The sequence below is a fragment of the Dipodomys merriami genome, unplaced genomic scaffold (assembly GCF_024711535.1).
Source record: "Dipodomys merriami isolate MVZ:Mamm:240054 unplaced genomic scaffold, mDipMer1.0.p SCAF_4, whole genome shotgun sequence".
In the NCBI taxonomy this organism is placed as follows: Eukaryota; Metazoa; Chordata; class Mammalia; order Rodentia; family Heteromyidae; genus Dipodomys; species Dipodomys merriami.
Genome location: NW_027205603.1, coordinates 53,435,541 through 53,460,025, shown reverse-complemented (window position 1 = coordinate 53,460,025; position 24,485 = coordinate 53,435,541). Strand labels below are relative to the sequence as shown.

General features: G+C 41.0%; 1 protein-coding gene across 3 annotated transcripts in view; it reads right to left on the bottom strand.

The window, feature by feature from the left end:
- E2f5 (E2F transcription factor 5) overlaps positions 1-24,485 on the bottom strand; it is a 27,815-nt gene extending 3,330 nt beyond the window's left edge. For 2 of the 3 annotated variants that reach the window (XM_069991000.1, XM_069991001.1), the window contains exons 1-6: positions 24,220-24,485; positions 6,858-6,967; positions 6,125-6,286; positions 4,166-4,209; positions 3,116-3,180; positions 1,915-2,182 (exon numbers count right to left, since the gene is read on the bottom strand). In XM_069991000.1, the coding sequence (XP_069847101.1) occupies positions 1,915-2,182; positions 3,116-3,180; positions 4,166-4,209; positions 6,125-6,286; positions 6,858-6,967; positions 24,220-24,450 (880 nt within the window). In that variant the 5' untranslated portion in view covers positions 24,451-24,485. The remainder of the gene's footprint in view (positions 1-1,914; positions 2,183-3,115; positions 3,181-4,165; positions 4,210-6,124; positions 6,287-6,857; positions 6,968-24,219) is intronic. The other variant, XM_069991002.1, reaches the window with a different exon arrangement.

The following is a 24,485-nucleotide window of genomic DNA, read 5'->3' as shown; positions in this document are numbered from 1 at the left end:
TAAGCATGAGGCCCTGGGTTCGATTCCTCAGCACCACATAAACAGAAAAAGCTGGAAGTGGTGCTGTGGCTCCAGTGGTAGAGCGCTAGCCTTGAGCTGAAGAGCTGAGGGACAGTGCCCAGACCCAGAGTTCAGGCCCCATGACCGGCAAAAAATAAAAAATAAATAAAAAAAAATAAAGTCAGCCCTGGCAGGCAAGTCTATGAGATTCTAAACTCCAAATAACCAACAGAAAACCAGAAGTGACACTGTGGTTCAAACTAGTAGAGTGCTAGCCTTAAGCAAAAAGCTCAGGGACAGCACCCAGGCACTGAGTTCAAGCCTCATAACAGACAAAAAAAAAATTGTTAAAAACTAAGTAAGACTGGGCTCCATGGAAACTTAAAAAAAAAAAAAGATAAATCTGAGTTAAGGTGCCCACCTCCTAAGGCCCTATTTTTATTGTTCTAGCTATTTATCATTTTATAAGTGAAACAATGTACAAAAGATCTCCTAAACAATATAAATGCATTAAAACTAAGCCTCCCAAATATTAACAGAATATTGAGGAACAAAGGCAGAAGTCACTGTTCTATACTAGTTTGTTTTTTCTTAAAGGTCATCAGAACATACTGTAATTTATCTCAGAGGTAAAAAGAATTTTACAAAACAAACTTCAAATAGAGTTAAAAAAAGAAATGGCCAGGCATGCCCATAATACCAGCACACAAGAGACCAAAGCAGAAGAGTTCTGAGATGGAGGCTAGCTTGAGCTGCAGAAGACAAGGGGGCTGGGCACCGGTGGCTTACGCCTGTAATCCTAACTACTCAAGAGGCTGAGATAGGATCGTGGTTCAAAGCCAGCCCTGGCAGGAACATCTGTGAGACTCTTCAGCAGACCACTAGAAAACTGGAAGTGGTGCTGTGACTCAAGCAGTAGAGTGCTCACCTTAAGCTGAAGAGCACAGGGACAGCGGCGCCCAAGCCAAGTTTAAGCCCCACGACCAACAGAAAAAAAAAGAGAGCAAACTGGCCCCAAAAGAAATATCTTTTTCTAGGAATAGTGTATTCTGCTTGTTGATCCCAACCAAAATCAGAAGGATCATAGTTAGAGGCCGGACCAGACAAGAAGTCAGCAAGGCTGTCTATTCTCAACATCAGGCAAGGTGTTACACTTCTATAATTCCTGCTAAGTCAAAGGCATAGGAGAATTGGTGTGAGGTCAGCCTTGAGCAAAAGCAAGACCCTACCAAAAACCAACAAGCACAAAGGGTTGGGTTCATGTCTCAAATAGTTGAACATCTGCCTAGCAAGTGGGAGGGCCTTAGTTCAAACCCAGTAATGCCTATTATAAAATATAGAAATAACTTTCTCTTACACAGTAATTGTTCTATATACACGTGTGTGTGTGTGTGTGTGTGTGTGTGTGTGTGTGTGAGTACACACATATATGTATGTGTTAGTACTAGAACTTAAACTCAGGGACTCAGGCTCTCATCATGTTTTTTCACTCAGGGTTGGTGCTGTACCATTTGAGCCAAACCTCAATTCTGGCTTTTTTGCTGGTTACCTTGAGATAACTGCACTGGTTTCAAACCAAGATCCTCAGATCTCGGCCTCCTAAGTAGTAGTTGAATTATAAGCATGAGCCACTGGTTACTAGGTATATATTCTTAACGATGTTTAATTGGATTAGCTATTTCTAAAGTGTATGTAGGCATGTGAGTCTGTGGCAATAACATTAACAACAGGATCTGTTTAAAAATTTTCCTCACAATAACTATTCCAGTGATGAGTATATGCAGGAGATATTAAATTAATACCTACTGATTAAATTAAGGTGATTATGTGGCTTCCTATTAGCTAATAGGCTAATACTGACAAATTCACTAAAGCTCTTGAAAATGTTTAATCCAATATTCACATTTTCCTCACCTGAGGCTATTTCTGTAGTGGGAGTCTGCTGAAGGTTCTGGCTTCTTTCAGAGACAGGCTGCTCAGGCAGGTCCTGTGCTGCCATGTTGGGTTTCTGTGGCATCACTGGAGGGGAGGACTGTGAGGAAGGCTGCGTGAGGTCATCAGGTGGAGGGACAGGAAAGACCACAGGCTTGGACGAGCTAGACTCTTTATTTATAAGGAGTACATGGATAGGTCCTGAGTGACTCTTTAAATTTATCTGATACTTCTTTTGTCCATTCTGACCCTTTGAAGTTATTAGATATAAACAAAGGATTAGTAACATTTATTTCTGAAAACTCTACAGCTAAGAACAGGCAAAACTACTGGAAGTAAGTACATTCATACAACAAAATAAATTCAGGAAGCTGAGGTACAAGAGTAGAGACCAAGACTCACTCTTATAAACCTATTAGGAGATTTGAGATCTGAGGATCACTTCATAGTCAGCAAGGGCAGGAAAGTCTGTGAGACTCTTATCTCCATTTAGGAAGCAAAAAACTGAAGTGGAGCTGAAGCTCAAGTGGCAGAGCATTACCCTTTAGCGAAAAAGCTATGACAGTACCCAAGCCTTGAGTAGTAAAGGGGGGGAAAAAGTTATAAAATTGTGCACAACATAGATATTGTTTGTTGAATTATTCCTGTCATAATTCTTACATTAGTTTAAATGTAATTCTAAGGATTTTAAAAAAAAAAAGATTATTGGAGGCTGGGAAGGTGGCTTGGTGGTAGAGTGCTTGCCTTGTATGAGGCCCTGCATTCGATTCCTCAGCACCACATAAGCAGAAAAAGCCGTAAGTGGCGCTGTGACTCAAGTGGTAGAGTGCTAGACTTGAGCTGAATAGCTGAAGGACAGCAGCACCCAGGCCCAGAGTTCAGGCCCCATGACAAAAAAAAAATTATTGGCCATATGATATCCTTGGTCTAGAAAAAATAAGGTCAAACTTTTTTAAAAATGTGTCATCAAAACACCAAATGACTCAGCCACTTCAACAGTTTAACCAAAGTAATGATGACATCCAAATGTCAGCTGTTAATACATTCAGATATAAAACTTGAAAGCTATAACTAAAAATGTTCAAACTCAATTAGATCTTGTTCAACTCAAGCAAATACAATTGTCCTTTTGCAATCAGTAGGCCTATTTCCCTACTTAACCTATTTCTGAAATACTACATACCATTTCTGGAATAGGAACCTCCAGCTGCGTACCGGAAGGGGCCTGAATGGCCAAAAGTGTGTCACCTGGTCAAAAATAATAAATACATGTTTAAAATTTGTAGAAAATATTAACATGAAGCTCTTAGAATACTCGGTATTAGCTCTTATATTCACATGAACACATTAAGCTCATTAACTTTCACTTGGTTTCCTGTAATACCTGAGATTCTTTTAAATCTTTTAGCCTCAAACAAATAACTACTTGAAATGCTTAAACTTAGCCAGGATACTGGAGATTAGCAAGGTTGACCTTAATTTACTTTTGAAATGAAATTTTACAACTGATCTCTTATAACAGATTAATAAAACGTTCCCCAAACAATTAGAGAACACAGAAGTTCATATGGCAAAATGAAACCAGAGGTCCTCATGTATTTCCAGTGTGGCCTTTCTGGATTTCAGAATGTCAGATTCCATCTCATAAGGTCCTCTGGCAGATTTTCACTTGCATGTGGACAATACAAATGTACTTAAATACATATAAAATTTGATTTGATATTACAGTTATAGGAATACAGCATACCATTTTAGTTATTAATAGATGATATTGTCATGGGAGCAGAAGATGGAACAGGATGAGGAATAATTTTCCTGGTTATAAAATGGACTAACACGACTTTTTGCTCACGCTTTCTTTGGGTTCCATTTGTGCCCAACATGCCTGCTGGGTAGTTTCATAAGCAGCACTGATGGGAATCATGCACAATGTCAGGCTTGGTAACTGTCACTTTGGCTCTGATTTAGTTTCCTCTCTGTTCTAGTTCCCATTCCCCTCCCACACTCAGTTTATGCCTAGCAGTAGAATCAATGAGTGAGCTGTGAAAGCAGTTATTGCCATGAAAACAGAAACAAAAGCAGTGTGTCAACACATACCACTGTAGAGAGAGACAAAATACCAACTCCTAAAAATCAGGACTTAGGCTGAATTATTGCCTAGGAAATTCTATAGTCACTCTAGTCAAAGGGCTACTCTGAGGAAGCGTGGAAGGGAAATGCTAATGATACTTACCATTAAAGCAATTACAGATGTCTTCATGAGTCACATAGGAAAATGTACTGTCGTAAGAGTTAAGGAAGAGCATTTATATCAGGGTTTGTGCATTATAACTTAAAGTAATCTGAAGGAAGGCCTAAACTAAATCTCTGATTGCATAAAGGTCCTGCTACACATGGCCAGATAGAAAAGAATACAGTTCTTCAGTCTAGAAAGACAACTAGATAAAAGCTGTGGAGTTCGCATCCTTTGTTCTGAACAGCATCTATCCTGATTTCCTCAAATGTGAGGACTCAGGATAGAGTTACAGTGCACAGTAGGGGTTCTGAAGGAAGGGAATGGAGGTGCTGGGGGGTTGGGAGTCAAGGGGAGAACAGATATAAAGATTTTACTTCCAGAAAAAGAAACTGAACAAAAGAACCTTCCACATAGACAATTTTCTTGGGTTAATTTTTGATATTCTTTTCATGAGCCATGTATGGCCACAAACATGTCACAGATCCTAGAGAGGGAAGGCATAGCAGGCCATACAGGAAAGAGACCAGGGTAGCCAAGAGGCAGAAGTTAAGAGAAAGAGGAAAACATTAGACCAAAAGACTGGTTGGAGTTTCCATAGGAAAAGCAAGGTAGGGAAGTACAAACACTTTAGGACTAACTGCTTTTGAATAATGCTGACAGATTTTACTCTTCAGGGATGTTTTCCTGGTCCTGGGATGATGAAGGCAGAGCAATATGGAGTCCTAGGTGTATGGGTCACATAGAGGAGATAAGGCTCAGCACTGGTAGTCTGTGTCTCAAAGACCTGCTCCTGGCTGAGCCCTCACTGTTCCTCTAAGTCATGGCCAGATCTAAGAGAGGCAGTTTCTCTCTGCTCAGAAAGATTCTTAAAGGTGTCAAAATATTTGAATATGTGTGTGTGTATGTGTGAGAAAGAGAGAGAAAAAGAGAGAGAGAGAGAGAGAGAGAGAGAGAGCGTGCACATGCACCTGTCATAGTTTGAAGGAATTTAGGTGATAGGAATCTTACAGAGCAGGGAAGCGTAGTCCAAGATCTGCTTCAATGATTTTGGATCTTGGGGCTCCACAGGAAGAGAACCTCTTCATTCTCTTACTGTTAAGGAGCTCCAATCCACAGAATGGAAGTAAATAAAATCATAGGTTTGTCCACCAGGTTGTAAGGTAACATAAAATATACTATCAATATACAAGCTGGGATCCCTGTCCTCAGACTGAAAGTATCTGTAGGTTAACATGAGGCATAAAGCATCACAGATTGATTGTGGACTCATGATTTGTCTTCAAATTAATTTTCCAATATTGAGTCCAAGCACTTAACCTATTATTTAACTACTTAACACATTTAGCAATAACATTCACATATCCCCTTCCCAAGCATACTTTGACTAGTTTATGACATCAATGGGTAGACTAAAGTAGATGAATCTTTCCTTGCTTTTTTGTGGTACTGGATTTATGAACTCAAGTCCTCACACTTGCTGGTAGGTGCTTTTCCTTTTGGGCCACTCTCCCAGTCCTTTTTTTCCTGTCCATCTGGCATCAAGTGCCATCCTTCTAGCTGTGCTTCCTTGAATTTCTGGGTGACAGTTCTCTTAGCATTCCCAACACCACTGTTTTCCCCCTGTAGCTTAAGTTGACATATACAGACCATCTAGTTACTGGTTAAGATGAAGTCTTGTGAACTTCCCGCCCCCTCCCCCCGAAAGTGGCAAAGGTTACAGATTTGAGCCACCGTGTCTGGTTAATGGTGTTTGTTTTTCTCCCTTTAAATCGACACATGAGTTAACAGATGTACTTTAAAAGGTAATTTTAAAATAACAATGTAAATTATTGAGTATCATAAAATACTGTGTTTACAAGATTTACATCAGAATAAAGTATTTAACCTTCAGAGTGGAAGAAATACTACACACACATGTATTACAGAGCTCCATCTACAACTTCTTTCAAAGGATATCTGTTATTAATGGAATCATCCATCACATTTTTGATGCTTTGCTGTAGCCACAACTTCTGCTGGTCAAGTTCTCTTTCCTTCAGTTCTAGATCTTCAATTTCAGCTTTAAGAAATTTTAATCTATCTATAACTTCTTTTGTGTTACAGCCAGCACCTACACCTCTTAAAAATATAGGAGAATTAATATCCCTAGGGTTGAACTCAATAAATATCACTTAATTTTGAATATATTATAATCCCCGCCCCCAGCTTTCCTGAAGAGCAAATAAATCCTGACAATATTTACATACTATAGCTCCAAAAACACCTGCTTGGGGACAATTTATTGACAAAACAATCAAATTATAAAAATTCTCAGCACATTCTACAGTGTCTGTCATCTGGCAGCAAAAGGGCCTGGCATTCGTAGGATGTAGATTAGATGTTGGCAATGTAACATAGAGGTTTTGGTGAAATTTTGTGTTATAAAACAAACCAAAGCCAAAGAGGTAGTCTACATAGCAGAAAATGTTCATTGCAAACACATACTAAAGCAATGGTTAATAAATGAAACAGCAAAGAATAAGGGAACATTCCAACATAAAGTGGCAGATACAGAGGCCTTGAGAATATGTTCAGGAGGAATCAAAGGCCTGCTGTGATTGAAAGGTTGAAATAGCAGACTTGGAGATGGAAATGTTATAAGTTATAGAAGCAAAGGAAATTTTAGAATATAGTGTGGTTTGCCACTTACTTCCATTGGATACTATTTTTTGATTTCTTTTCAATCAGATCAATTCCTTCTAAGACATTGGTGATATCATAAATTCTTCTCTTTTGCCTAACAGCCAAAGTATCTGCAGCCTGTTCAGGAAAAACAAGAGACAGTAAAACGAAGTGCAGTGCATATTTTAAAGCCCAAAAGGGTTGACTGTTAAGTTCACAGCATGAGAGTCCTTTCCCAAATATAACTCAGTTGCTTGAGAACAATAGCTAGATGTGTTCAAAGCATCTGCCAGACTTCACAAATACCAAGAAATCATTCAATTTCAAAGCTAGCAGATGTTGGGATGTGAGGAAAAATTAAGGTCATAACGCAAAGCCCTCAAAAAGAAAAGAACACAATGTGGTTTCTTCATGTCTTCTTAGGGACTTAACTAACCAGGAGCCACTAATTGTCTTGCTGTCACTTCTTATTGTCTTCTCTGCTCATAAGCAGTCTTATCTAAAAAAGAGCCCTAACTCAATATTTATATTTCTGCCATAATTAGAAAAAATTAAGGAATGAGGGAAAAATTCTGATCTCTTACTCTCTCTGTCTCTCTCTCTCACTCTCTCTCTCACACACACAGAATGATATACTTCAATAACTATCTACATTTTCTAAACTCACAATGAAAAGAGATCATGCCATCCAACAGAAAGAAAATCAGTAAGAAAAATCCATAGCACAGTTGTAGCTCTAGCAACTAATATCTAAAAGCTTGGCAGTTTCATTTACATTAGACAAGATCAATACAAATATTACATGCTGCAACATTATGAATGAATCCAAAAGCACTGTACAATTCCTCTAATTACTAATAGTAAAATATTCCTGATAGGTTTTCTAGTAATACAAGAAGTTCAAGGAAGAGGTTATCCTACTGTTCTCCTTTAGTATCTTTGTCTACAGTCCTGTTTTGAATGGTGAGCTCTGTTTTAGGAGTCATGCTAATGTTTATTTATATGCCCACTGACAATTTCATCTAAACCATTCAGCAGTATTTAGCAGTACAGACTTGGTTCCCATTGCTCCCAAAGCACCTCTACTTTCTGAGTTCCATTAAAGTGGCTCCTACAGATACCCAGAAGAGCATACCAGGCACAGGGAAGAGCTACTGCTCACTTAGCAATCATGTGGAGCCTTCAGTAATTCACAGGCTATCTCAACCTGCTCTACTATTATTCTCTCAAGTGGATCTTCAGAAGAGGATTCACCTCAATCAAGGGACAGGAGAGGAGCATGTATCAGAGAAGTGGAAGAACTGAAAAGTAGAGCTCTTTGGAGTTTCTTTGGCATCTTCTTCCAGAGACCCAGAAAACTAAGAGTAGGCCTAGGACCAGGCAGTTTCATTTTATGTTCTGCCCTGTGCTTCATTGTATTTCTGAGAAGCAGTAATCCACGGAAAAGTTAACTCTGAGAGTCTGAAGTTGAGATTTCACCTCTCTCTCCACTGAAGAGGCTCTCTCTCTCAAGATGTAACCAGCACCCTCCCAGCTCTGGCTCTGTGCTGTTGGTATCTATGTACTTATACAGGAAAGCATCCCAACCACAGCAACAGCTCACTCAGCTTGGTGTTAATCAGACTAGAAGCTCTGTCCTAGGCCATTAGGCAAAACGCTATCAGATTTAACTTCTGGTGCAATGTTTTTTAAAGTATCTTATTTATATTCATTACTGCTTAACAGGCCCAATATGTACTTATTGATTTCTAAAACATTATTTCTTCAATACCTTTCTGTTTAAGTGTGCAAATGGCAACACGTCCAGATCCTATCATTTCAGGAGAGGCTTCTACTTCAGCTTCTATTCTTCAGAGGTACGTTCTAGAGTTAGACAGCTGGAAAAACCAGTCCCAGTTGCCATCCCATCCCCTCTGTAACTGGTGTTAGAAACAAGCCCCATGTCCTCTTTCTTCATATATAATAAAAAAAAACATGTACTGAATAGAACTGGATAATCTTAGCCAACATCAGCAATGCAGGCTAAAACAGGACTGTAGGTAAGAGTCAGTTTGTGTGTGTATGGACCAACCTGTTTCATACTGTTGTTTTTTTTGTGTGTGTGTGTGTTTTTTTTTTGGGGGGGGGGTTCCGGTCGTGGGGCCTGAACTCTGGGCCTGGGCGCTGTCTCTCAGCTCTTCAGCTCAAGGCTAGCGCTCTACCACTTGAGCCACAGCGCCACTTCCGGCTTTTTTCTTTTTGCTTATGTGGTGCTGAGGAATCGAACTCAGGGCCTCTGGCATGCAAGGCAAGCACTCTACCACTGAGCCACCTTCCCAGCCCTACGGTTGTTTTTTAAAAACTGAAAACATTCCCCCTATAATTAGTTCTAACTAGATCTTAAATTACCTCCCTCAAAGATGGGAGGGAAGTTGGTAACATACAAATAATTGTTTGGAGGGAATGCAGACCTAAGGAAGGTACTATTCAAGTATTTCTATATACAAGTTTGGTTGCACTTACGCTGAATGGAGCGAGTGATCCCTACAAATAGCTGGTGAGGCACACTGTGCTCTTGTAAGAGCACACAGCAAGCAGCACACAGCACAGACCCCATAGGGACTCTGGAAGGTAACATATGTTCAGTGCCAAAGGACAAGACAGGGAGCCAAGGAAATCAGCATATTAACAAGGAAAATAATGGGTTGGGGAAAAGGACATAAGTCAGAGAGACAGGTGGACTTGGAACACAGACTCTCCAGGCCATTATCAAGACTTAAGGTTTTAATTCCAGTGAAATGCAATGCTACTGAGAGGCTGTGAGTACATGGGTGATTGTGTGTGTGTGTGTGTGTGTGTGTGTGTGCGCGCACGCATGTGTGTGTGTGTGTGTGTGTGTGCGCGTGTGTGTGTAAGAGAGACAGTACTGGAGTTTGAACTAGGGGCCAGCGCCTCATGTTTTGCTGAGCCTCTTCCACTCCAAGCTGGTACTCGACCATTTAAGCCAGACCTCTACTTCCAGCTTTTTGCTGGTTAAAATTTTTTGTGTGCCTGGGCTGGCTTCAAATTGAAGTCCTCAGATCTCAGCCTCCTGAGTGGCTAGGATTGTACTCATGAATCACTGGCACCCAGTTCTGACTTCCTATTTTCAAAGGTTTTCTTATACTGTTTTATGGAGAATCTTCTATTGGGGGGGACAGGGTGAGGTAGAATACATGAGATCAATGGGAAGGCCAGCAGAGATAATTCAGTCAAGAGAAGGTGGTAACTAGGCTGGAGGGATAAGTTGGGGAGGTGGTGAGAAACGTGAGACTGTGGCTATGCATGTAGCTGAGCATGTAAGAAGTCAAGGATAACTCCATTTCCTTGAGTGACTTTTTATTTATGACTGTTAAGCAGTCATAAGTATAAAAAAAAAAAAAAAGATACCAGAGGAGTAAGTCTGAGATCCTAGAAATCAGGAACATTGTGATATCCAAGAGAAGTCAAGTCAATTATTGGACATGACACTGTGCAGCTTAGAGGGTGAGGAGGTTTAAGTTATGGACTCCAATTTGGTAGGCATAAGTAAAGAGACATTTTAGGCAGCAATATGGAATTCACTGGACTCACTGAGGAGAGCAGGGAAAGAGAAGCAGCTCAGGAATCAACTCTGAAGCAGGCCAGTGTTCCAGGTATGGGAAATGTGGAACAACTTGCCAAATGGGAAGCAAAATGCGAAGTGGAAGTGGATGTTGGAGGCCAAGGGAAGAAAGTACAAGGAAGAACGGCCATGTCATGCACTGCCTGGAGGGAAGTCACCAAGAAAACGAATCGATGTGTTTGTCTTTGTAAAGAACACTGGTGACCTTGACTGAAGCTGTTTGGCAGAAACTTAAATGGAGAAATTCTAGGGAAGAATAGAGGGAAAGCAAAAATGGACAACTCAAGATTTCTCCTGCAATGAGAGTAAGGCATGGGACGTGGGCTCTAAGTGTTTTTTCTTCTTTTTTATTATTATTATTTTTTTTTTTTTGTCGGTCGTGGGGCTTGAACTCTGGGCCTGGGCGCTGTCCCTCAGCTCTTCAGCTCAAGGCGAGCGCTCTACCACTTGAGCCACAGCACCACTTCTGGTTTTCTGGTGGTTTATTGGAGATAGGAGTCTCATGGTCTTTCTTGCCCGGGCTGGCATTGAACCGCGATCCTCAGATCTCAGCCTCCTGAGTAGCTAGGATTACAGGCGTGAGCCACCAGCGCCCGGCTTTTATTATTTTGAGGAAAGGTGCCACTTCAAAATACATATGTATGATAAGAATGATCTGGCAAGAAAGGGAGGAGTAATGAATACAAAGGGGAGAAAAAAAGTCACTTAAGAGATGGCCATAGGTAGGCAGGAGTGGATGCAAATTAGACCTGCTGAGGGACTGACCTTAGACAACACAGGGTATATTAATAATTGAAGTTGAGAAGAGCACTGGGTGCACAAAGAGGTATGTTCATAGAGAGGCTAGGGAAAGAGATGATACACTTTACTTTCTTTTGGTTGCTTTTGATTTTCTCATCAGCTTTTGGGAGAAAGAGAGAAGGGACTATTATTGGTTGAGAATTAATAAGTCAAGTACTCACGTAAGAGCAAGGGAATAGGCAGTGCAGAAGGAAAGCTGGACAGTTCTACTGACACATTTAAAATCAGTGGGTATCAATTTAAACGGAGACATTGACATCACAGTGCATTTTCTCTAGTCTAGGAAACTGCTTGGACAAGGGGCAAGAATAGGACAAGGTCAGTCACTTTCCTCATTTCCCACCTGTGCCTGTGCAGTGGTAGGTGAGTGCAGGCATCAAATTACTTACAAGGATAACATTTACTGTAACAAAATTGGCCCCACATAGCCAAAAAGGAAGGACCTAACAATCACACTAACTCAGTTTACAGGAAAAAAAAATAAGAAAAAAAAAGTATTCCTATGAAAGAAATACTCTTCCTATCCTCACCCCCCAAATAATAAATGCTTTTCTAAAAATATAATGTTTCACCAATGGCAAGTAAGCCCAAAGCCAGGAGACTTGAAACAGTATGCAAGTGCTAACGGGTCTGGAGGATCATGAGAGGACAGTCCTCCACTTGAACAAATAAGTCTAGCCCCATACTGGTTCTGCACAGGGAGGAAGATTACATGGAATTAGTGAGAGCTCCTTTGCTCAGAGATGTTCACAGCAAGCATAATGCTGCTTATTGAGAAGAAAGCTAACACAAAAAAACTAATGGTAGGAAATATCCCATCCTTCAGCTACTCCATCTGCAAAACAAGTACTTTATCCTTTCCAGGATAGCAACAATGAATACTTGACACACTGCCAGCAGGTGGCTCACTCCTGTAATCCCAGCTACTCAGGAAATGGTCCAGCCTAGTGACGAGCATCGGTAATCTTACCTACTTGGGAAGATCAGAGTCCCAAGTCTGGCCCCCCGAGAAAAAGCAATTCTCTGCCTGACAAATGAGAGCAAAAAGGGCTTAAAGCGTGGCACAAGCAGTAAAATACTTGCCTACCAAGTACAAGACCTTGAGTTTAATTCTCAGTATCACTAAAAAATGAAATAAAACACATCAGAATCAAAAACATATGCACTGAATATTTTACAAACTTACAAGGATGAGAAAACATACCTAAAAGATAATACAATAGAAACACAATGTAAGACTGCTAATTCCACTGGAATATATGGCACAAGTACCCAAGAGAGAAACCAAGATACTTTAATGAAAAAAATTTTTAATGAAGAATAAACTCTTACAATTATGCCATATGGTATTACTGTACATTGACTTATCCCTAATTAGGTTTGGACTATTACCTAATTTCACTCACTATTACAGATAATTAACGCATAGAATATTTTATTTCAAATGACAATTAGGACCTTTTATACACCAGTAATAGGATAACTGTGTAACAAGATTTTACACAGACGTTATCCAATTTAAAACAGCAGCTGGGCAAATTAGGTGTTCTCATTTTATAGTAAACAGAAAACTGATGAACAATTAATACACAATTTGCCCTGAATTATATGTTCATGAAAACAAATTATAGCAAAATACCTTCAAGTGGGCTTCTGTAACTCTAAATATAAATTACATAAATGCATTAAAAATGTGATTCAAGAACTACTGGTATGTAAAAGCAGAGATCTTAATACATGCATTTACTGATTCAACAATAATAAAGAGAAAAATCACACTAAGGCCTGAGATCTGCAGTGGACACCTTACAGAGTAAGACTGAAGGAATGAAACAAGTCGGCTAGGGATTTGCCTTGGGGTGAGAGCCTGCACTTGTCTCATACGGGCAAGGCACTGGGTCACCCCAGCACCAAAAGAAAAACTGATAAAGTCAAGCCATAAAATGTTCACACAGGTGGAAAAAAGATAAGAGTATTTAAGATGAAAGCAAAAAGAAAGAATTCCTGGAGGAGGCCACTGTGTGTTTTCACTGGGTCTGTTGGGCGCATTAAATCAACACAGAAACTAAATACCAAAGAATAAATAACTTGCACAGGGCACAAAGGGCTCCCTCCAGCAGCCGCACTAAGTACATAAGTGTTTCAGTCCCCTCAATGCCCTACCCCAAGGAATGGCTTCTCACAAAGCACAGTGCTATGTTACTGCTGCTCTACCCACAGTTTTAACTGATTGAGCTTTCAGCTTTTCTCCCCCTAATTTTCATTTTTCAATAAACTTTGCATGCACTATTAAAAGTGAGCTTCATTCCATTCTTACTCAAGTCACTAAAGTATTTTTTAAGAAATTCGCTAGCTCTTTATTTAACTAAGAAAATTGTACTGGAACTTTGAAATCCATTCACTGCAAAATCTAAAAATCTTGTTTGCCTACATCCTCAATGGCATGTTTGGAATCCTACAGTGTTACCTTTCTAAATGAAGAGGAAGGTTAAATGTGCATCTGTTGTTCTACCTGACATTGCCACTTCGCTGGCAGCACAGCACAGAAGTGAGGACTCTGGACTCTGGATGGCTCTCCTAGCTTCTTTGTGCCCCATGTTCTTCTCTGTAAGCTGTTCCATAATTAAATGAGCAAATAGACTTTGTAGCCCCAATCTTTATCTCATGTTCTAAATCTCTAAGTCCCACAGGCTGTCAGACATGTCTAGGATGTCCTACTAACATAAATGGGTTTACGTTTCTTAGAGCATCTTTTCCTTTCTAAAATATCTAGGGTGAAAATCACCACTACCACCCTCCCAGCTGACCATACCAGTATGTACATGGCTGTCACCTGTGATTTTTCCTATTTCCAGAGACCCAACACTTAAGTTCTGTCACTTCTACAGTATGAACCTCTCACTTCTAATTTCCACCACCTCTACCTCAGTTCAGGCCTATAATCTTGCCAACAACGCATCATCTTCTTGATCCAGTAGTTATCTGACCAACAACTTCTGAAATGTACCCACTTCTTTCTCTAGCTTGCTCTCTGGCAGTGCCCTTTCACATCACTTAAAACTAAACAAAATCCAGTCTGTTGTGACTTAAATATAGACAGTATCCTCCAAAAGTTTCCAAGTGGAAGGAATTAGACCATGGTGGCACCCCTGTTGTGAATGGATTAATGCTATCTTGAGAATTTTAGCTCCTGTGGGACTAATGGGCAGGATGACATAAATTAAGGCCACTCCACATTTTTGCTTCTGCACTCTGCCATTTGAGGGCCTTCATCAGGATACCCATACAATGCTGTTTCCAACCCCAATCACCAGAACCACAACCAAGTACTCCATTTTACTTTATAAAGTAACCAGCCTTGAATTTTTGCTACTGCAAAACCAAATGAACTGAGACACATTTACTCAACTGTAAAGGATGGTCTGGGTCTACACTGGTAATACACAAGACATAGTTCTTTGCCTCACAGAGCACTTGGGCTACAGGAAAACACAAGTGAACAAATGAAGAAACAAGTAGTTACTAATTGGGTTAAGGACTGGTAAGAAAAAGAGTAGCTTGCTTAGAAAAAGTATTAAGAAAAAAGAATAAACCTACTTTAGTCACTTTAGAATAAGGGAAGAATCAAGAAAAGCATTTATACTCAATTTCTATTACTGTGGACATAAGTCACCACAAATTTACTTCTTTTTTTTTTCTTTTTTCTTTTAACACCACTTCTGGCTTTTTTATTTCTGCTTATGTGGTGCTGAGGAATCGAACCCAGGGCCTCATGTATGCAAGGCAAGCACTCTACCACTGAGCCACCCTCTCAGCCCTACAAATTTACTTCTTTAAAACAGTACAAATGTACTGTCTGAAAACTCTGTAGATGAGATGTTTGAAAAGGGTCTAATCTAAATGTATTAGGAAGGCTGTGTATGGGCTGGGAAGGTGGCTCAGTGGTAGAGCGCTTGCCTTGCATGCCTGAGGCCCTGGGTTCGATTCCTCAGCACCTCATAAGCAGGAAAAAAAAGCCGGAAGTGGCGCTGTGGCTCAAGTGGTAGAGCACTAGCCTTGAGCTGAAGAGCTGAGGACAGCGCCCAGGCCCAGAGTTCAGGCCCCATGACCGGACCCAAAAAAAAAAAAAAAGAGGAGGAAGGCTGTGTTCCCTTGTACATACTCTGGAAGAATTCATTTGTCTTCCTAACAAATGAGAAATGGTTGAAGAAAATATGCTATGTATAAAACACAGAATAGTACTCAGCCACAAAGAAAAAAGAAATTATGTAATTTTCAAGAAACTGGATAGATCTGGAGATCATCACATGGTACTAAGCACAAAGCCAACCTCAAAGCTCAAAAAAAAATGAGTTTTCACTCCTTTGTGTAGTCTAGACTTTAAAGACATACATATACATATACATATACATACACACATGTATACACAGCACTTGATTGTAACTGTGAGTCTGTTAGGAGGGACAGTGAAGGAGAATGAATCCATGTATGAAGATGGCATAAAGCTATTAAATGAGAAGGGTGGATGAGACAGGGAAAGAAAGGATGATACAGAGGATTGTTCACATTAAACTACAATATAGGCCATGTACAAGATTCATGGTGAAAGCCCTTGGAACAATTAATATTCACTAAATAAGTGACAAGTAAAGCAGTGTCTGTTGGGAGTTGGTGGAGTGGGGGGGGCAAATGCAAAGGATGAATATGGTCATAGTACTTTGTAGTACACTTTTGATAGTAATTTCCTGTTGAAGGAGGGAGATGGGAGAAGGGAGGGTGGTAGAAGGGGTGAGGCTGATGGAATACCAGCATGCAGTTATAGAAATGTCACAATGAAAGACAGCTTGTAGAACTAATATATGCTAATAAATCTTTTTAAAAATTCCTCTTTTCTACCTTCAGGAATATTCCTTCATTTGTGTCCTTTCCTCTTTTAGAGGGAGCCTCTAAAACAGAGGAGTTGTTTTGACCCTGCCACCTGGCTGGCTCCAGATCTTTAATTTCTTCTTTTCCAAATAAGGAACATGTGATCACACTGAACCCAAGTGTCCAGGAAAAGCTCACCCAATGGAAGTCAGCAGATTAGAAACTTCTTGTCTTAACTCCCCAGTACCATGGATGTGTTCACACATGTCAGGGGTCATTACTTCACCCACCACGGCATCCAGAAAGAGAACACATTTGAGTCAAGGGGATTCAGAGTAAAGGTGTGTACCTGTGTATGTGTTCTCCTCTTGTGAAGAAGGAAAGGCCTGTACTGAAGCCCCAAGGTGAAGGGAGGAGGATATATGGGGTAGTGAGAGAAGCTGTATGGGAATGGAGTCCTAATGGGAAAGGAGCACTTAAAGAGGGAGAAAGGGCAGGGCAGACAGTCTTATAAGCATCTGGATGATACTAATTGAAGTAGAGGAACAATGTGTCCTCAAATTCTTACATTTTACACAAGTCAATACCATCTAACTTTTTAAGTCCCTTAGTTCTCAAGAGTACCTCCTAGCAGGTCCCCGAAAACCTATGAACTTCATCAATCTCCAGAACTCATGGAAGACTTTCAACCCATGTGAAAAGTATGTTAACTGCCCATTCCCTGCCTTTATCCACACTGTGGGCTGAAAGCCACTCAAGGCAGTATAGGACACATCTATGGCTAACTCATACTTACTGAAGATCAGAGAAAAACTTACATACATGCTTAGCAAAATGCTTAATTCTGAATAATATGATAGATTTAAATTATAAAGCCATTAAAATTATAATTTGGGGAAATTATTAATTTTCAGCTACAGAAAGGTAGTTCTAATTTCTTAATATAACAAATTAGAAAAGTACTAAGTTAGAAAAGTACTAAAAATTGTTACAGGAGTTTTTTCAGGGTGATGTCATACTAGATATTTTATTCTAGACCGTATTAACCTTTTCCCACATTTTCTATGATTTGTAAGTTAATTAATGGGGAAACTCAGAGAAGGAAACATCAGAAAAGAAAAATATCTCCCTTTCACATATATATTAAGACATTAGAAGCTTGGCACCAGATGGCTCATACCAGTAATCCTAGCTACTCAGGAGGCTGAGATCTGAGCACTGTGGCTCAAAATCAGCCTAGGCAGGAAAGTCCATGAGATTGCTATCCCCAATCAACCACCAGAAAGCCGGCACTGTGTCTCAAGGAAGTAGAGCACTAGCCTTAAGCACAAAAAGCTCAGGAATAGCACCTAGGCCCTGAGTTCAAATCCCAGGACTGGCACCAAAAAATAAAAAACACAACAAAAATTGATAAAGAGACTCATGACATAATTGAAGAAAATCTCAGGGGAAAAAAGCATAATTCCAAAAAATATGCTTACTACTTTTCACACTAAAGAAATGCATAAATACCACATTTCCTTGATCCATCTGGGTTGATTCTATAGCTTGGCTATAGTAAACAATACTGCAATGAATATAGTTGTGCTGGTAGCTTTAGGATGATGTTGTTTGTGTTCATATTGGATAAATGCCCAAGAGTGGAATTGCTGGGTAAGAGGGAAGCTCTGTTTAGTCTTTTGAGCAATCTCCATACTGCTTTCCAGAGTGGTTGATGATATTGTACCCTTCACTTGGAAAAAATTATATTAAGTGAAATAAGCCAGACCCTGGTTTCCCTCATTGTGGTAATTAGAATGTGCCTATAAATCGACAAGAAAACACACTGGAGTAAAACAAAAACAAAAACAATAACAAGAACGCTGGAACATGATCAATTATACAGGTCTCTAGACATTCACATGGGGAGACCAAAGAGGGTATTCATTGGAGTGGATAACAAAGGCTCATTAGCTGTGTGCATGTGGCTCATGACTATAATCCTAGCTACATAGAAGGCTGAGATCTCAGGATCAAGGTTCACAGCCAGCCCATGCAGGAAGTGAAATGGAAAGACTTGGAAAAAAATCCTATCGAGTAAAATAAGTTCATGAAACTCTTACCTCCAAGTAACCACCAGAAAACTGGAAGTGGCCCTATGGCTCAAAGTAGTACAGCACTAGTTTTGAGCAAAAAAGCTCAGGGACAGCACTGGGCCCTCAGTTCAAGCCTACAACTGACCAAAAGAGAACTTTTGTTTTTACAAAATTAACTGCAAGAAATGCAAGCAAGAGATTTTTGTTGTTTTAGTTGACTTTTCCTTTTGTCTTGTTAGTTTGTCTTTGGGAGGGTAATGGGGAACAGGTTTGTTCTCACTGGACACTATGTAGAAAACTATACACCTTGTAAGGATGGGAGGAGGGGAGGGTGGGAGGGAAACCTGGGAGTGAGAAGAGGGGTGACATGGTATAAAAAGAAATGTACTCATTGCCTTTTTATGTAATTGTAACCCCCCTGTTCATCACCTTTACATTAACAGTCAAATATATTTTTTTAAAAAGAAAGAAATGGCATGGCATAAATACAGCAAACACAGACAATTCCAACATTCTTTTTTCTTTGGGAAATGACAGAATCAGAACCAGAATCTCAAAGTGAGTGTCTTAAGCAGTATGACTTCCTCCTTCTATGCACTCATTAAATCCTTTTTTTCCCCAAGTCACAAAAAAATTTTGCTTATCTTTTGCTTAGTATGGCAGTTCAGAGAAACAATTCTGAAATCAATCAAAATACTGTGGGTGAAATTTAATTTACTGTGGGTATTAAGCAGGTCACTTTGTGTCTCAATTTCCTAATCTGCACAATGAAGCAATGATACCCCGCAGTAGTTTTGTTATGGGCAGTAAATGACCTACAACAAAGCAAGTGCCTGGCACACTGACAGTTCTTTAGCACTTACCATTAGCAGTTATTTAGCTATTAGCCATCACTCATTCTCAGGGTCATAGAGCTTTAGTCTGTAGAAATTTTTTTTCCCATTGAGCCAAGTATCTTTTTAATAATTGACTGATAATTAGACCCTGGGATAAATGTATCCAGATCACTTGTTTGTGCGTGCATGCGTGTGCGTGTGTGTCTGTGTTGGGAGGGGGGGTAGTCAGTCATGGGGCTTGAACTTGGGGCCTAGGCACTGTCCCTAAGCTTTTGTGTACAAGGCTAGCACTCCTACTTTGAGCCAAAGCTCAAATTCCAGTTTAGGTGGTTAATTGGGGTCTTTGCTGCTCTCTGGCTGGCTTCGAACTGTGATCCTCAGATCTCAGCATCCTGAGTAGCTAGGATTATAGGCATGTCACCAGGGCCTGGCATATATATGGCATGTGTGTGTGTGTGTGTGTGTATATATATATATTTAATTTTAACAGACTATTTTAAACTTTGCCAAGTATACTAAAAATACAAGTTCCCATCTATCCCGTGCTTCCTATGCACAATATCCCTGCTATCTGCTTATGTGATGCTGAGGAATCGAACCCAGGGCTTCATGCATTCAAGGCAAGCACTCTACCACTGAGCCACCTTCCCAGCCCCCATAAGCTTATCTTAAGTATAGATCAGTACCTTCACACTGTTGTGAATTAGTGTAGCCAATCTCTAAATTACCTTACCTTGTAAAACACACCTTGCACCACAGACAAGGTGATTAAACAAGATAAATTAATTCATTTTCTCATAATTTTGGAAGCCAGAAGTCCAAGAGCAAACTGTGAATCAGTTTGGTTTCTTCTGGGTTACGGATAGTCACTTTCTGTGTCTGCACATGACCTTTCCTCAGTGTCCAGATTCCCCCCTTCTAAGGACACCAGTCAGATTTGATGAGGGCCTGTCCTAATGGCTTCATTGAACTTGAACTGGAGGTCAAGACTCAAAACATCTGAATTTGGGATGGGAATGGCACATTTTGCCCTATAACACATTAAATAAAATAACTTCTATCCTCTCCTCCCCTAACTCTTGGCATCCGCTCTTCTTCTGTCTCTATGAATTTGATAGACTAGCTACTTTAAATAAGCAGAATCAGAACCCTCCACTCTAGGTATATACCCCATTGTGTTTATCCACTTCTCCACAGATGGATACATGGGCTGCTTCCACCTCTCTATTGGGAATAATGTAGCTGTGAACATAGATGGATAAATAGCTGCTCAAGACCCTGGTTTCAATGCTTTGGGTATATACCCAGGAGTAGAATTGTCTGAGAACTTTTAAGCAATCACTAAAGTTTAGGTTATCCTACCCAAATATTTCTCCTTAAGTTAACTGTACCTCAATATCTTAACTAGGTATTACAAAACTAAAACCTAAGACTATTTCATCTAAGGTGTGTATCAATTAAGTTATCTTAAAAGGTATGAGTCAGGGATCTATGAGATAAGAAAGATCATAAATACTTTATCACATTAACCTAGATATTAAAGTAATTTATAGCTTACAAATTTATAGTAAAGAGATAAGTAATTTAGATCACACTTTAAAAAGTTCATGACGGCACCAAAATGGCAAGTAAAATATAGAAACTCAGTTACAAATTATATTTTTTAGAAATTTTCAGAACATTTAAACTCTCAAGTTCATGAGCATCTTCAAATTCTGAGCTGTGAAAAAAAAAATCCTGCTTTAACTTGCCAGATCATTTGGAATCTGCCATCAACACACTCATTTTCAATTCAAGTGCTTAGTATCTATATCTTTCCTAGCACGGAAGACTTGAAGATAAGCATTCTCCTTCACAAGGAAAATACCATGCTTTTCCACAAACAAAAAAGTCTACTCTTTAGGACTCTGAAAAGCAGTACAGCAATCAGAATAACACCAAGTGGTCTAGATTGAAATATTAATTCTGACTTTCTATGGACACCAGTCAAGTTACTTATCCTATGTAGCTTTTTCCTCAGCTAAAATGGGAAATTTAGGTCCACAAACCCATAGGTATTAAGAGGATAAAATTAATTTAGATCTAAACATCTAGCATATACTAAGTTTTTTTGTTTCATTTTGTAGTTCTGGGGTGGAGCCCAGTTCCTCTTGCATGCTAGGTAAGTTCTCTACATCTGAGCCTGTATGTCAAGCTTTCAATATATAACAGCAAATATAAATAAGAGCAAAGGGCTGGGAAAGTGGCTCAGTGGTAGAGTGCTTGCCTCGCATGCATGAAGCCCTGGGTTCGATTCCTCAGCACCACATAAGCAGAAAAAAAAAAGCCAGAAGTGGCGCTGTGGCTCAAGTGGTAGAGCGCTAGCCTTGAGCTGAAGAGCTGAGGGACAGTGCCCAGACCCAGAGTTCAGGTCCCATGACCAAAAAAATAAATAAATAAATAAGAGCAAAACATAGCTTGAATGAACTACAGTCTAAACTCATAACTACTCATCTCCATCAATCAGACTATCATGTAATAAATGAGAAGATAATGAGAAAAATTTTCTCAAATCATTTCAAATGTATTTCTTTTCCTTTCTAAAGTTCACATTATACCAGAATTACTTTGAGAATTAATTTGCTTTTTAAAGCTATGTCTTCAATTAGGTATATTATTAAGAAGTATATCACTAAGATATAGCATTATGATCTTATTCTTTAATAGTATGTTAATATGTCCTCAAAGTGAGAATATAAGAAAAAGAATGTGTCCTTATAATTTCAAATTAGAAGAAATTTAGAGTGATCAGTGTTAGTTCATGCTCAGCATGCATTACAAAGTTTGTTTTTTTATGCTCTGAGGCTTGAACTCAGGGCCCAGTGCTCTTAGATTTTTGGCTTAAGGCTGGTACTCTACTACTTGAACCGAGATAAGAGTTGCATGAATTTTTGTGCCCAGGCTGGCTTTGAACCATAATGCTCAGATCTCTGCCTCCTGAGTAGCTAGTATTACAGGCATGAGCCACAACACCTGGCTTAAAAATGTGTATTTTTGTACACAGGAAAAAGAATGATATCCACAGTGGTCTTCAAAAGTGTAATCACGGGGCTGGGAAGGTGGCTCAGTGGTAGAGCATTTGCCTTGCATGCCTGAGGCCCTGGGTTCGATTCCTCAGCACCACATAAGCAAAAAGAAAAAAAAGCTGGAAGTGGCGCTGTGGCTCAAATGGTAGAGCGCTAGCCTTGCGCTGAAGAGCTGAGGGACAGCGCCCAGCCCCAGAGTTCAAGCCCCACGACCAGACCCAAAAACAAAACAAAACAAAAGTGTAATCACTAGCATAGTTAAGGCATAATATTACTACAGGAATATATGAACATGAAGGACAGATCTCCCACCAAAAAACAAAACAATGTTCTGATATACTATACTCCACTTGCCACTCATGGCCTATGATTTCTGCAGAGCAGTTATACAGCCCTGGAGGAAAAGGAGGAAGCCAAAGAACTTAAGGTCAAGCAGAGGTAAAGTTCCAGTGCATTTTGAGGCAAGCGGATGGAGGGAAACACCCTTAAACTTCAGTTTAATTTGGAAAAACCCAAACTTCCTAGATTTCTCATACTAAAAGTCCCAAGGTAAAGCTGAATTTGATTTTAAATAGTAGATTGTAATCTGTGTAACTTTAATAACCCAAGCTTTTTTTCTGGAAACCTCCTGACTTCTTGTAAACTTCTTTAAATACAACCCATTTGAATTCACTACAATTTAAATACTATAAATGCCATGAAAACACTCTTAAGGCCAGGAGCTAGTGGCTCATGCTTGTAATCCTACCTATTCAGGAGGTTAGATCTGAGGATTGTGGTTGGTGGCCAGCCTGAGACTCTTCTCTCTAATACCCACTGAAAAGCTGGAAGTGCAGCTATGGCTCAAGTGGTATAGCATTAGCTTTGGGCACAAAAGTTCAGAGACGGAGCCCAGTACCTGAGTTCATTTGCATGCAACAATTCAGGCAATTTAGTGGTTTATTGAACATCTACTGATCTACATCAGGAAAAAGGATAGGGCTAAGGGGCCCGATCCTCTGGACTACCCTGGGGGACTCAGCATAAGATAGGAGGATGGCCAGAGTTGGGGAGTAAGTTTCCAGTCCCTTCACTTAGGGAGTGTCGGATACACTCCTGCAGAGATGCCATTTCCAGAGCTTTAGGCACACGACTTGAGGACACTGATTATCAATAAGCCGGGTAGGTGGTCTGGGTACGTCCAGGCACCCAGGGACCAATACTCCAGGGTAAGGTCTGTTCCGTTTAAGAAGCCAAAGGGGATCGATCCTCAGTGATTACTGAACGCCTCAAGTTTTTGTTCTTCCTTCTTAAACTCGGAGCGCCTGGTGAATTTCAATTCACGTGATCCCGTCCCACCCACCCCCACCCCTGGCGCTGTGGAATCCTTCCAAATCCTGCATGGACGGTTAAATCAGGATGTCCAACCCAACAGCTTTTGATGCAAATTGTTATCTGGGGGAGAAAAAAAAAAATCTGAAACGTAACAAAGAATGCAGCTTTCATTCTCCTAGGACAGGAGAAAGTTTACTTAGCGCTCCCGAGCTCTTCCACGGAGTTATAACATCCCCTCGGGGCCACGCGGGGCCAAGGCTCGCTTTACGAAAAAGAATCAGCAGCAGATGTCAAATTAAGTCACAAATCCCATCTCCCTTCCGAACCGTGTGCGTGCGCGGAGAAGAGGCCTAGTCGGAACACAGTCAGCTGCGGTGGAACGCGGAGCGCGTGGGAATCACTTCACTCTGCTCTTCGATCCGGAGAGGTGGCACCCCCAGTTCTTAAACCATTAAGGAACAGAAGTCTCCACCGAACCCCACTAAAAGTACCAGCTGCGAACAGCCAGTGGATCCCCGGGCTGCCCCCAGTGCCCGCCTCGACCTCGGCCACAGGTGGCCGCGGGGCGGCAACGACACTCGGGTCCCCGCAGAGGCAGGGCCACGCGGGCGCGCTCCAGGTCCCGGGCTCTTTGTGGAGAGCGCAGCGCCATTGGCGGCGAGGCTCGGCGTGGCCATCGAGGTCCCTCGTCCCTCCCTCCCCCTCCCTCCCCTGCGTCCAAGGCCACATGGCCCCGGCTCCCGGGTCTCCTCCTCGGCCCAGACCCCCCAGGCTGGGCGCCCACCTCTCGCCGCCCCGACCCCCACCTCACCGCTTTGAGATCCAGCACGCCGTCCTTGGCCTCCTGCAGCAGCGACACGAACTTGGTGGTGAGCAGCCCCAGGCTCTTCTCGTGCCGGCTGCTGCCTCCCCCGAGGCCCGCGAGCTGCGGCGGCTGCGACGGCTGCGCGGGCTGCGGCGGCGGCGCGGGCTGCGGGCGCTGGTTCTGGCCCTGGCCCTGCGGCGCTGGCTGGCCGGAGCTGGCGGGTTCGGCCGCCGCCATCGCGTTCCCGGCTGCACCGGGGTGGTCGGGCCCCC